This window comes from Ambystoma mexicanum, chromosome 2q (assembly GCF_040938575.1).
Source record: "Ambystoma mexicanum isolate Mex_15411 chromosome 2q, UKY_AmexF1_1, whole genome shotgun sequence".
In the NCBI taxonomy this organism is placed as follows: domain Eukaryota; kingdom Metazoa; phylum Chordata; class Amphibia; order Caudata; family Ambystomatidae; genus Ambystoma; species Ambystoma mexicanum.
The window spans coordinates 1259341706-1259356413 of record NC_090924.1 but is presented as its reverse complement, the minus strand read 5'-3'; the positions used below and the strand labels follow the sequence as shown (position 1 = coordinate 1259356413).

Here is a 14708-nt window from a genome sequence, read left to right as displayed (position 1 = left end):
TGTGATTTTAAGTTTCCCGGGCTCCCCTGGGCCGGAGGAGCCTGGGAAACTTGAAAAGAAAACTGCGGCATTTATGAATGCAACACGGTTGTATCTATAATTGCCGTGATTATATAAGAAAAACAAATTGAAAAGCACTTACCGGCATGCAGCCTTCCTGCCTGCATTCTCTGCTCTCCGGAAATAATAAAGCAAAAGCCATCTACTGGTAGCTTTTTGTTTATTACAGCTGGCAGGTTTTTGCTTCATTGGTGCCGCGAGGGCATAAATTAACACAAGCACAGGAGGCTCATCCATTTCACAAAATAATGCCTTCTAGTGCTTGAAATTTTAGCGTTTGAGCCTCATTTGCTCAGGAACTTTGTTTAAAAATATTTATGTATATTTTTGATTAAGGGGCATCTTTTTAGCCAATAACATTTTAGAATTAACTACTCAGGGTGCAAATGTTCAAGACCCATCTGAGTCCAGAGTGTATTTGGCAATGCCATCAAGACTAAGGACGAAGAGAAAAGGGACCTGGCGTTTGGAGTGTGAAGGAGAGGTAACTAGGGTTGAGGAAGGCTATATTTCCCTTCCAAGTAACTTGTATGAGGCGTTGCTGATCATGTCCGGAAGCGGAAGAAGTTACCGGACGCCGAGGTATCGAAGTGATTACGCACAGGAACGAAATGAAGAATCTCTTTGAAGAAAATTATGATGAGGGTTTGGGAAGAGGAACACGGAGGGAGAAGAGTCGGCGGTTGGATAAAGAAGAATGGAGAGCTCCTTGTACAGCTTTAATAAACCGCTCTTCTCCTCCTACCTTCAGACTACACTGACTCTGACTCTCGAGGCACCAGCCGTACGACCCAAAACCTGTCCTGGGATTTATTTTCAGATATGACAGCATTTGTATCTAGGGGCAGTTATTCCGTGCCGTTTGATTGGGGAGGTGGTGTGGCGCCCCTGCAGCAATTCTATGCTGCCATTTGGAATGCCCAGCAGAGACCCGTAGAGGGAGGCAGTGACACGCGGAGCGGAGGGAGGCAGTGACACGCATAGCACATCTCCCTTTTCCAATTACTCCCTTGCAGGAAAGACGTAATAAATTGCTAATCAAGGACAGACCTTTTTTTACAAGATGGGCAGGATTTAGGAATAACATGAAGAAATTCAATTTGGATTTAGGTGACCAGGCTGATTGATAGTCTCCTTATTTGTGGTGCATAAGGTGATTATCTGATTCAAACACAGATCTGTTGTATTGCTGTACAATTGCAGATTACAATTCTTTGTTATCCTTCTCTTCAAATGCAGACTGTGTATGCATCAACTGGTGTCGGTTTCCTGAATCCGACCAGTGTCCCACATTGCTTATTTCCTTGTGCAGTGGTGCTAAGGGGATATATTTAAGCAGTAAGCCCCTTGCCTCGGGGGCATTACCTTACTGGGAAATGCCCCTGCAGCGAAGGGCTTAATGCTATTAGTACCCCGGCCGGTAATACCGGGGTACTAATACCATTGTTTTTCTGGAATCGAAAAAATAAATGTAAACAAAAATGGGCGCCGGGAAGGGGAAACTGGTCCCGATTTCCCTTTCCATGGCGGCCATCGGGAGCAGACTCGCTGGGGACAGAAGTGTTCCCAGCGCGTTCGCTCTCGAAAAAGGACCAAACCAAGGGTAGGTAGGGTCGGGAGGGCGGGAATTGTTTGGAGGGGGTTATGAGGGAGGGAGAAAACATGAATCACCAGCGAAGCAGGATGGCACCCTTCAGCCCTGTGTGGTAGCTCAGGTCAGCCTGTCCGAGCCTCCTCGTTGGGCTGAGGGGCTGCCACTCCCACCCCCCACCCTCCTGCCAGGGATGTGAAGGAAATTCAAGATTCGAGGGATTCTGCGTCGGGTAAAGCCCCGGTGAGGGCCAATCAGATTGTTACATTCTGATTGACCCTCACCAGGTACTAATTTAGATTAAGCTTCAGGAAAGTATGTTGTTGAACATCTTCAGGCCTAGTCAGTACGTGTCTGTGGGCCTAATTCACACTGGGCTTAGCAGGGAGGCATTGCCAGTCAGACCCGAGAGAAAGAGCCCCACACACTTTGTTTAATCCTTTAACATTATTAACACAATCGAATCAATGCATTACTGACATAAACATGACCCTAGTAACCATGATTATCACATCTTACACATCAATTTTTAAACATAAACTATAACTCATATTTACAATAATTCTCTCCTGTGACGGGCAGTTGTTAACTCCGCCCCCTGACGTTTCTACAGTGGTGCGGTACCCCCTATGCCGTTGCGGCCCTCCCTGCCATACCCTATGTTGGGGGTGAACCCAGGAGGCAGATCCCACACAGCAAGGTCTTCTCAACACAACGCGTCCCGTGATCCTCGGCAACAAACTTGGCAGAGGAGCGTCGGAGTTCTATTTGGTCGGCGGAGGTAGGCAAGTGCGGCAACTTTATCCAGGGTGAAGTCTACGAGGCAGCATCCGGCAGGGTCCTGAAGGCGAGGTAGAGGAGCTGCTGCCCTCTCTCCTTTCGCCGACCACTTAGAACGGCACCATTTGGCTCACCAAATTGACTCTGCTGAGGGCATGACCTGCCCTCGGCCAGCTCCCAGCAGCCACACCTGCGGCTGCCCCTCCCCTCCCGCCTTCCTGGCGCCACCCCTCCTGCCCACTCTGCGGCTCCTCCACTGGGGGAGTGTTAAGACGGATTTCTGAACTCTGTCGTGGTGGTGCAGAAGTTCAGAAGGCCAACCTAATTACTTGGAACAGGGTAACCTCTGGACGAGCCAGACCAATCAAGGAAGCGATCGCGGCGGTCAAGACTAGGTCTCAAGAGGGGTGAGGGTGACTGAAAGTCCGCAATGAGCACACAAAGCAAGAACACTTACAAAGTACTCCAAACAGGTGTTATATTAAAAATATATACACATTTATTCCAAGGCCTTTAAAACAATGACCGTAGCGAGAAATCACAATATAACAATAGTAAACCAACACATACCATACCAATACAATATATATACAAATACTACAAGTCTCAAGCGTTATATGCACGAAATGTGTAGTCCACCTAAAAGGGAAGGAAAACAGGCAGTGCGAAATAATGCTTAGACCCAGTCCGCCTTCAGAGGCACCTAACTAGATGGAAGTCCGAGCCCTGCGAAGAGTGGAACCTTGTGCTCAAAAGTACCTGCACACGCTGGTGCCAACGGGCAAAAGGAGAAGCTCTTCGAGGGAAATCAGGCAGTTCAGTTTAGTGCACAAAAGAAGAAGAACAAGTTCCGCGACTCAAGCGCAGCCTCCACAGTGGGCAGAAGCAGAGCGCGAGTACAGAAAAGGGCGCTGTTTTGACACAGCGGGGAAAAGCAACGGGCTCCTGCAGGAGGGCGACCAGATCCTAGCTATGCTACTCACCAGTCCCCGATGCAAGCAGACCCAGGCTTCTCCGCGTCAGTTTCAGTCGCTGGCTGGTTCAGAAGAGCAGGGAACACGTCGTCGTGTGAGTAAAAGACGTCCCAATCGAAGAAACCCGCTCTGTTTGTTACCACAGCAGGGCAACGGAGCGGCCGTGTGTATCTGAGCCAAATGTACACTACTCACTTCAGACCTGGGAACGCCAAAAGTACGAAGCGTGTGAGAGTGACAAGGACTCGAAATACTACACAACCTGGCGGCGGTTACAGAGCAAGACTCCCGTGTAAGCTGGTCAGTCAGCTGGATGGCCCAGAGACGCTTCCGAAGGCTTATTAGCAGGAGATGGTGAAGATGCCGAGAATAGCTGTTCCCGCTATTCCAAGGGTCGAAGTACCAGTACAGGCCTTCTGGTTCGATCGAAGGTAAAAAGGGTTTCACAAGGTGACAGCAGTGCAGAGGAGAAGTCCTTCAGCGGGTCACCAGCGATTCCTCGGTTCAGCCTCTTGGTTGCAGGATACTTGGCTCCTGTATTCCTTCGTTCGTGTGAACTCAGGAGATCGACATGGTAGTGGTGTTTCCAGCCCCCTCTTATCCACGGTTCCCTTCGCGCCAAAACGGAGGGGACCCAATGGGAGATCCGCTCATCAACACTCACACCATTCGTGGACCAATCACGGACCACGGTGGTCCCAGGCATTCACACCACCCTAGACTCTCTGGCACCCAGGATGTGTATTGGGACCAGACATCCCAGCCCACATCCTGGAGGCACACACAAGACATGTAGAAGCCCGCGAAAGCATCCGTGTTTCGCGGGAAAGTACATGCCTAAATAAGGAAGGCCCCGGGTCGGCTCGACCTGGGGAAGGTGAAGGGAGCAAGACGGTCAGCGGACAGGACAAAGGAGCCTCGTGGTCTGGCCATTTTGGGAGCCAGGCCACCATTTTGGGTTAAGCGCGAGAAACGCGCTTAGAACGCCAAAAGGAGCTCAAAACACAAGAAACGATCGCTGCCACCATTCCCGTCCCTGAATCACTTCCACCGATCAGATACAATCCTAAACGAGTATCTAGGGCCTGTAGAAGGCTAGAGACCCAAGAGAGCTGTAACTTAGCTTACAGTGCCCTCTTGTGTCATGTTGCACGAAAGCCGCAACATGACAAAAGAAACTACGGGAAACAGCATTCCCCGGTACTGACTGTCTTAAGGGCATGTCAGTTTCCCCGTAAGAAAGGAGCGAAAGCCCAGAGGAGTGCGGCAGAAGGCTGCACTTCTCTGGCAAAGTCAAGAACAAGGTGAAAAACAACTGCAAAAAGTTTAGGGGTTGCCACATGGAAGGAAAATTACCTACAATTACGAAATCTTTCCTAACAGGGAGGATACCCGTTCTCAAACGTTTAGCACAGAGCAGAGTGACTTTGCACTTGGCTCTTTTTTGCGTGAATTAGTCCCATTTGGCATGGTGCAAAAGAGTAACTTGCGCTGTGCAAAGTCACTTTCTCCGCTCTGTGAATTAGGCCCGGTGCAACGTGTATTTTTGCAGTGTAAAGTCACACTGATCTGCGCTAAACATTCTGTGAATTAGGCCCACAGACTCTTTGCAGTGCAAACAATCAGAAGTGAACACTGGTTGGAGGCCGCTCACTTTCTAGTACCCAGGAGCAGATCAGTATTCAAATGGATCAGTGTCACAGGTTTTGCTACCTACCCTTGGACAGCTGCTAACAGTATCCTGTACAGCGAACTCCCGTAGCTTGTCCCAAAGGTTTTAACAAGTGCTGTTCTTGCTGTGGAATACTTACTATAGCGTGCGTGCAGAGCGTAAGCTACTGCTGCTAGGGCTCGGCTGCTGATGTTGAACAGAAGTGGGAAACGGACTGCCAGAAGGTTGGCCATTCTAATCCCTAGTGTATTGCACCAGACTTTCCATATCCTATAAAAACAGCTCGTGTGCAGTAGTGGAAAAGACTGCTTCGCTAACCTTTGGTAGGTGGGCCAGCTTAAATCAGGTTGTCAGATCTGCCTGAATTTTGAAGCGGCTGCCACATTCGGTCAGCAGGGGGCGTGCCAGATAAAAAATCCCCTTTGCTTTCAAGGGAGCTATGCTCTGCCTTCTCCTGTGGTCTCACTACACTGAGCGGCATTTTACATGCAAATGTGGCAAGTTCACTACACTGAGTGGCATACTCCTTAATTCACTACACTGAGCGGCATTCTCCCTGCAGATGTGGCGATTCTCCCTGCAGATGTGGCGAGTTCACTACACTGAGCAGCATTATCCCTGCAGATGTGGCAAGTGGCTTACGCGAAGGCGCTCCAGCTTGCGCCCCTGTGCTGAATGAAGCGTGTACTGCAGTGTATAGTCCTCCTGCACTGCCTTCTTTTCTACTAGTAACCTTTCAAGCATGTCGGGTTTGACACATCTTGCACAAGTTGTTGCAATGGAAACTTGTGTTTTTCCCCCTGATCTGAATATTCGCTAATGCTATGCATTAGTTCCAAAAATTGCCACACGTTTTCCTTCATTCTCGCACTCGCCATTGCCATAAAGGTCATTTCTGGCAAGATCCAAGCTATGAGCAACGTTGGGTATATGCTGAACTTGCGATTTTCGGGGTGCAAACCCCATTTCCACTCAATATTTGATCCCAAAATGTAACGGGCGAATTCAAAGGCTGCAGCCGCTGCCTTCTCATGTTCACATTGTGCTTTAATGCGGGGTGCAGGCCTTATTTGCAAGCCTCTGCCCCATGTTGCTGGTGAAGGAGCTATATGGACAGTGCAGACTCTGGGCATTTTTCTCTCTCCCAATCCCTGCACTGTAACAGTAGTTCTGGCCTGGCCTTTTGTAACACGAGGCCAGATCATTTGTAGCGGGCGGGCTTTGAAACCAGGGCCGGCCTTGGGGCACGGTGGGCCGCCAGGGCGCCATTAGCCCCCTCCATGCCAGCTCAGGGGAGTCTTTGAAGGGCTCCCCCTAGCTGGTGTGGTGTGAGAAGGCGCAGCAGGCGCCTTTGTGTTATTAAATGCATCCGCAGTGGCGGAGCGCATTTAATAACAATGGGGTGTTGCATCAGCACCATATTCAGATGATTACCGCCCCACTCCAACACGGGACCGAGGCGGTTTGCACTGGATCAGGGCGCTCATACCCCCTGCCAGGCACCAATTCGCCCAGGGCGCTGATGGCGATAAGGCGGCCCTGTTTGAAACCTTCATGTTCTGTAACCGTGAATGGCCGCATGTCTTTGGTGCTGTTGTTAACCCACCCTGTAATCTTTGGGGAAACCTTGCTAGTTGCAAGCTACTAGCAAGGCATAAGAAGTCACTCGCCCACACAATTCACATGCCAACAGCCCACTATTTTTTTTTTACTCGCCAAGAGTCCGTTGTAGCTAGCCAATGATGGTATCACAGCCATCAGTCTCGCCTTCCACCACAGTTGCCTGGTCACGGCCACTCTTTCTGCTCTAATTGTGCTGCTTAGAAAGAGAGGACCTTGCCCAGATGCCGCTTATGCCACGTTAAACGCCACCACCCTCCCGATTTCCAGTGGTTGGCTTTCCAGTTGAAAATCGTGCATATACTTTTTTGGGGTCTATTTTCAAGGCACTCCAAGCAATTAGCAGCGACTGTTAGTGCTGGAAGTAGTTGCCCGGAGCTCCTTGTGGTTCCCTGTGGTCTAGTCAGTCCGTTTGTTGACGTTCACGGTGCTTTTTTCTATGTAGCTTGTTTGCCTCTCCTGGCTTGTGTGATTTTTTTTTTATTTTTTTGTTTTTTCTTTTATGGAATTTCTAGATTGAAAATACCCCTGCATTGGCCTCATTTCTCCTTCCCTTCTCATGTCTCCTTCATGGTTCCAATCGCTTGTATGCGTTGTTCTTTCAAGTGACTGCTGTTCATATTGTTTGTTTTATTTATATAGCGCGCCTGACTCGGAGGTATCTGGGCGCTTTAGTGTACAGTTACAGAAACAGGGAAAGCAGTTTAACAGTAGATAAAGTAAACATGAAGGTCGGATTTCAATGTTCCAATCCGCTTTCTTCTCACGGACTATGGGATTGTAATCCTCATGCAACCCCTCCCACCCCCCCCTCCACATTGTAGCCTTTTCATTTGCTGCAGCACCCACCGTTCTCGCATGAGATGCGACTTGTAGCACTAGACGTTTCCTTTTCAGGTGCCTGGCATCTTGCAGAGGCACCCCCTACATTACCCAGTGGAATAGAGCCGTAACAGCATATTTTATACGAGAAATGCATTCTGTTCTTTTAGGGGATATGCAGGGACGTCATTTCACCAAAATGCCAGGTGTAATGGAAGTGACATCACATGACCCTTGACCTGACATCACATGACGTGATGTCATTTGACCCCCCCCTCCAAGTGATGGCACATGACCTTTCACCCCTTGACAAAACAGGAGGTGGCATCACATAGCATTTTTCCTCAGTACATGGAGAGAAATATGGTTACGATATCACTGTACTATGATATACATGTCGTACAAGAATGGATCACCACATGTAGCGTTGATATGAATGTATATAGGCCATATTACCAAATTACTGTGAATGTAAGCAGACGTACAACACAACAAACTGGATTCTTGTACATCACTCGGGCTAAATTGTAAACAGACAGAGCATCTGGAAGAGGCCTAAACCCCAAAGCGCAGACATCTAGTGCCTGCCAAGTGTCTGACCACACACTGGAAACATCAGCGGGCCAACACAAATCTAATCAGAAAAACGATGGTCTAGAGGGTTGCCCAGAGCTGTGCCAGTGGTTATGAATGATTTGGAACCTTCCAGCCATCGCCTTTCTGTTTACCTATTTGGTAAGCCACATCATATTTGTTGGATGAGAGATAGAGGGGAAGGATGTGGCAGGTCACAGGAATGGCATTTTTTCAATGTAAGTAGTAGCAGCTCCATGACACCCCCTCCACCTTACCTCCCCCCGCCCCCCTCCTGGAAAGGCCCCTTTATTCTTTTTATTGGTCCTTTATATCTTTCTTGCTTAATGCCAGCTTCTAAGCACTTGAACAGGAACTGAACCCATGTAGCACTGCATCCTCTTGTTCCCAAAGCAAGTGCGTTGCTGCTGAGCTATCCTTCCAAATATATATATTTTGCTTGAGGAGGCCACAGATGGTTTACTTTAAAGGCAGAGGTCCACTTCATGTACATTCATTATCTCACCATTCGTCTATCCACGGTGTGCCTGTGGTGCAGGTCTAGCAGATCTGGGTCAGGTCACAAAGTGCCCAGGCAGGATTGGTGGCAGAAGCCACTAGGGCCCACCCCTCTTCACAGGCCCAGTGCCTCACTGGATGTGCAAAGCAGACACCGAGAAACACTGATGAGAGTACTGCAGGCTGTTCTTACATTCCCAGCTGGCTGGACCTATCCCCCATACCCTTCCTGTTGCTGCAGTCTGGGCTGGCGCTAGGCGTGTGCAGCATGTGCGGCTGCACTTTGCCCTGTGCCTGCTAGGGCCCCGTGCCGAGATTGCCATCGACTCCCTCCTCTTGCAGGCTGCTGCGTGGGCCGTGTGCTCAGAAGACCGAAACTTGCTACAGTGCACGCTGAGCTCACGGGCGGCACACACTATAGCATGCATGATGACTGGGAAGCTTGCCTGAAATATCTTTTTCAATTGCAGCTGTTGTCCCTTGAGGTTTGGCTCCCTTTTGTTTCTTCTGGTGAGGGAACTTTTCACCTGTCAATCTCCTGCTGGGACTCTGGAGACAAACACCCCCTCCCAGCGGCCCAATAGGCGCTGTGGGCCTCATAAGCACTGCTGAATACTTTCTTTCTTAAAGCAGTGGGTTTAAAGTGGGTGCAACACTATTGATGGCCTATTTAAGAGACAATTGTTGTGTTAAGAACTGAAAAGGTGCTTTTTAATTTTGGAAGCACATGCAAAGTAACAGTTAAAATATTGCCTTCCTCCAGCACAATTAAACATATTGCACAAAGCGGTTTTAGCTATTTGCCTTATTTCCACATGTTTATATTTACCAAGCCAAAAAGTGTAACATGTTCCTCACATTGTATATGAAGCATCCTGGTGAGCCTTGAATATTTAACAAGGATGTGACAAGAGAGGATGTCATCCTGGAGACTGGAGGGGTATTGTCTCTGGTTCTGGCTGGCCCTCTACTGATTTTCAGGGCACAAGTCGACATGTGGGTGGACAGCGTCTGCCCACTTTTTTCAATGGGTAGACACAACCCCGGTACTATGTTTTTGAAGCCAGCATTTAAAATTCAAAATCATGCTCAAGTGCTCAACTACTAGGATTTCACACCAGGTAGTCATGTTTCCAATGCAGACGCTTACCCACAAGAACACATAAAAGTACCATTAAAGCGCACGTCTCATGTTTGGATTTTGTTTTCTTTGGAACATTTCATTATAAATTATTGGGCTTAAAAGGTGGGCACCTTTTATACTTTACTGGTGTAGTTATTGGAAATTCTTCTCGATTATTTATTTATATATATATTATCATGTTTTTGCTGCTGCCTACATACGTAGTGGTCATTATCTTTTGATGTTCCTGTGATGTTATCGAATGCAAATTAAGGGGCCTGCACTTAATTTGCTGCACTTAGCCCTGCAAATCCTAGGGCTGGCCCTGGTTACAGTGCTGGGTATGAGCTGCACAGACCGCCTGCCTCTGAACGCAACCATTCAGGCATTCTACACTGCTGTACTGCTAAGTTGTTGGTGATGGCGGATTCATGGTTTGTCCTGCATCCCTGTTAATTCCCCATTGAACGAGGTCTAGATTCCAGGTGAAAATAGCTGTGGCACATTTAGCTGCATTTACAACCACCTTTTTCAGGTGCAACACAGATTTCTGCTCTTAGCACTGCCTTTGTCCCGTGGCCCTGGGGTCGCAAGGACAGGTTTAGTGGTAGCAGAAGGGGAACCTGGGGGAAGCAGCTGCTACCCCTGCAGCCCCCAAATCTACCCCTGGCAATCCCCAAATCACCTCCCTTTGGATATGGTCACTTTTGCAGGCTTCTCTCCTAACTTTAGCATTCTTTGGCCACTGGTTGCATTTTGGACTTTGATTTACTAGGTGCACTCTGCTAGAAATGTGCAAAATATTTTTTTCTCTCTTTTAGAGAAGGTCTTATTTGAAATAACGATTTGTTCTTTTCTCTCAAAGTTGATTATATCACTTTCTCTCTGGGCCAGTCCTGGAAGCTTCAGCCAGATGTGTTGGACTACAAATCCCAGAAGCCCTATCCATAAAGGTCAATGCAGGAATCGTGGTAGCTGTAGTCCAAAACATCTGCAGAGGTGAAGATTGCACACCACTCTTCTATGCAGCAAGGTGCATTACATTCAGAATCAACATACATTTAAATATGTGAAAAATATACTGACAAAAAACTAGAATGCTACCCATAAGGCCTGAAATTAAAGTCTAATCTTCTAATGAGCAAGAAGGCACTGTTGCAGCGTGAAATACAGCGCTTAAACTGACTGTTCAGGTTGTAAAACATAAATCTCTATATGCCTACGACAGGGTGCACAATTTGCATTAGCCATTGGCTGGTGATATTTGACTCTTGGTGAGTAAGAAATCGTGTGCTGTATGTATACATAGAATTAAGGTGGCAAGTCACGTTTTTCAGGCTGGCTAGTAGTTTGCAACTTTATTGTTGCCCTCTGCTGAAAAGGAAAAAAAAGCCAGCAGAATGCCCTTGGCTGGCCCATGCACTGATTTCTTTTTTTCAACCTTCCCAGACCAAAATAAAACTTTTCTGAATTTAAAATGAAAATGGTGTGTTTCGTCAACTTGATGGATGGGGGATTAGGCAAAATCACTGGGCGTAGTTTATTTGTGTGCCTTCCCTGCAATGCAAGTTATCCAGACAAAGTGCTGCTTCTTTACATAATATGATAAGTCATTTATAACGTGCCTGTACGCAAGTGTTTCTAGGCGCTCAAGACAAGGAGGGGAAACAGAAGGACAAACAACGATCTTACTAGGCCTTGTGTCTTTCAGATTGCGCAAGTGCGGGGATGAGGGGAGGCGAGGAGAGAAGTGCCAGGGGGGTTAGGAGAGGTGCAAGTGCTGCCAGAGGGTGGCTTTTAAGTGCAAAGAGAAGGGACTGTAGGGTTACAGATACAGACCCTTAAGTGCTGGGGAGACCGTGCAAGGGCAACTGGACATGCAGGAGCCTGGGCCCGAGTTCAATGGCTGGCAAGGTAACCAGAGCATCGGGGACATTAGCAGGAGCGAGGAAGAGAGAAAGCAGAAGTGAAAAGGAAGGTCTTGAGTGGCTTATGGAGGTGGTTCTCCTCAAGTTTGAGAAAGGCAGGGAGGCTGTCCAGAGGGAGGTCCCAGCCAAAGATGGGAGATTTGCCCCCCACTCTCTGCTCATCCACCTCCAACTCTCAGAGGGCCAGGTGCTTCTCCAAGCAGAGAACTCGAGAGGAAAGATGTTTAGGAAGAGAAAGATGGAGGTAGTGCGGTCCCAGGCTCCAGAAAGCCTTGTGGACGAGGCAAAGGGTCTAGAATGCGATCCTTGCAGCCACAGCCACATTTCCCTTAAGGTCCACTACCCCAGAATTTAGTAATGCCTTTGTGATTTTGGAAATAATTAGAGTAAACTTCGAGCCATGAGCCAACAAATACACTTTAAAAAAAAATGCATTTTTTTTAATCCACTTGAATTGGGGTTTTAATCTTTGGAATCATGTTTGATCTTTAAATCACATAGGTCGAGCCCTATTGCACTCTTGAAATCAAGCGAATCTTTTAGAATATCCCTGGGTGCAAGTTATGACACCTCCAGGCAAATCTTTTAGGATATCCCTGTGTTTTAAAGGAAATGCTATAGTGGACGAGGTACTTGTCTGGTCATGTATTATGTTAAATACTTGAATTGTTTGTATAATTTACGTTTGTCTGAACCGTCAAATGTACCTGTGCTACTTTGGTGTTCTGTAGCATTTTTTGAGGTCTTTTTTTTTTCTCCTTTCACCGATTTTCCTTATTCGACCTTTTTGTGTGGTGTGCAAGGAACTAAATAGTTAAGCACAATAATTATGAGCATGTTTGACTGGCTTTGAAACCCCATTGGGCCTAATTCATGGATCGTTTGGCGTGGCGCCAATAAACATGTTGAACCGGTCATGATTCACAGAGCGGTGCCAGGTGTATTTCTGCGGTGCAAAGTGACTTTGCACCGCGCTATACGTCCCATGAATTGGGCCCATTGTGTTGTGTCTACTAACGTGTAAATGGAATGGCAAATTGCAAGATGTCAACATTATAGCCATGTTAAAGTTTTTTTTTGTCCTGGGATTTCTGTTGAATTGATTAGAAGAAGGCATGATCTTGTAGCTCTGACATGTCCTTGTTTCTGTTATTGCAGGTCCTTCCCGCTGTTGGCTGAGATGAGTTCTTTGCTCTACACCAGCTTGGGCATGAAGGAGCGCGAAGCTGTGACCATCCTACACTACCCTGCCACAGGCATGAATGCCAACAAGCCCAGTGGTGGGAGCCCCCACCTTCCTGCCACCGCTCTCATGGCATCTTCTCCATCCACACCGCCCACCAAGCAGCCGGCCTTCAACCTGCAGACCACTCCTCACTTTCTGGCCAGCATGCAGCTGCAGAAACTCAACAGCCAGTACCACGGGTTGGCCGCGCCCTGCCACCCTGCAGATCCGACCTCTGTCCAGACCTGGGGATTTGGCACGCCGCCGCTCAGCCAAGGGACTCTGGCGCCATCGGCGGCCACCCACCATGGCCCCGGAATCATTGACTCTGACCCCGTGGACGAGGAGGTGCTGATGTCCCTGGTGGTGGACTTGGGACTGGACCGTGCCATTGAATTGCCCGAGCTTTGGCTGGGACAGAACGAGTTTGATTTTTCTTCAGATTTCCCTTCGACCTGCTGATGCTTCCAAGAAGCGCAAGCGACGCAGTCGCTGAGAAAAGAATCTGAAGGCAGAGGGTTCGGTGGTTCCAGATTTAAGAAATGACCTCTCTAGAGACCCATTGAGGAACCTGGCTTCCAGTGAACTTTGAGGCACAGAATGTCCACAGACAGTGTAAATCCTTCGACCCATAAGGCCCTCACAGCTTTAATACTGACTTTAGTTCCTCCTGTCCTTTCAGAACCTCTTGTGCCTTTTGTCTTGTTTCCTCACAGTTGATGGGACACCCAGGGGAAGTTATACAAAAACGGGTGTGGACAAAGCTTCGCAGAACAGCCGGGTCTGAATTGGGTTGAGCTACACTGTTGGCCTTCATGCCACTTTCTCTGATGGCATTTGATTGTAAGCCCGAAGTCTTGGCATCCTTGATGTCTTGCAGTGTAAAGTTGAAGGAATGGCAAAACAGAAAATGGAAGAGATCTAAGTAACGTACCGGAAATGTTTTTGGGGACAGAGAGACTGTTGCAATCTATTAGGCATGACATTGGTGAACGCAGTGGGCCGTCTTTCGTGGTTGGACTGAGGGTGAAGAACCCCATTTCCTCATGGCTAGTTTGATGCTCATTAAAGGAGTGGGCACAGGGGCAAGAACTCGTTACCCAGATGCCTTTCAATACTCCATCCGCTTTATATTTTTTGAAGTGTCAAGTGGTTTTTTTTGTGAACACATATACATTGTGTGTTTATCCTCCCAAGTATCAATTTAATGCAGGTGTCAACTTTTTTTTTTTTTTTAATGGATATCCCTTATCCTGGACTCATCCCATAGATTCTGCTCTTCAGCAGCCTGGAAGGTTTTATTCTGAGAAAGATGTTTTCAACATGATTGCGGCGTATTCCAGTTTTTGCAACAAAGGAAATAATTTGAAGCAGGACTTTAAAATGAATCGTAAAATATGTGTATTTTGCGTTTATGCCCAGGGCTGAGAGCTAGCTTCTCTGTTGAGCTGGCCACAGTGGGATTTCCTTGTTAAAAATGCCAGACTGGCAATGTTTATGTTTAAGTACAGGGAGAGAAAATAGCTCAGTGAAGAATGTTTGCTTTGCTAGGTTTGGTGCTGTAGATAACATGTTGTGGTTTGACCAACTGCGTTGCTGTTCCTTTTGTGGTAACCGGAAGCCGAGCTGTGCCTCTTTGCAGGATAATATACAGCCCGATTTGCAGATTATAGTGCAGGAACTCAGGTCTGCAAGCATTTAGGCGGTCTCCTATCGCCATCTAGTGGTGGTCAAGCCACCTACCACAAACCTATTTGAAACCCTTTGCTTCTAAAATGTGTTTAATGAAGTACGAGACTGTTAAAAAAAAAGAAAAATCCC

At 47.7% G+C, this 14708-nt stretch overlaps 1 protein-coding gene across 1 annotated transcript in view; it reads left to right on the top strand.

Moving 5' to 3' along the window:
- CITED1 (Cbp/p300 interacting transactivator with Glu/Asp rich carboxy-terminal domain 1) overlaps positions 1 to 13501 on the top strand; it is a 105639-nt gene extending 92138 nt beyond the window's left edge. Inside the window, exon 2 of the mRNA XM_069648645.1 lies at positions 12821 to 13501. Within this exon, the coding sequence (XP_069504746.1) occupies positions 12843 to 13349 (507 nt within the window). The 5' untranslated portion in view covers positions 12821 to 12842 and the 3' untranslated portion in view covers positions 13350 to 13501. The remainder of the gene's footprint in view (positions 1 to 12820) is intronic.
- The last annotated feature ends 1207 nt before the right edge of the window (positions 13502 to 14708 follow it).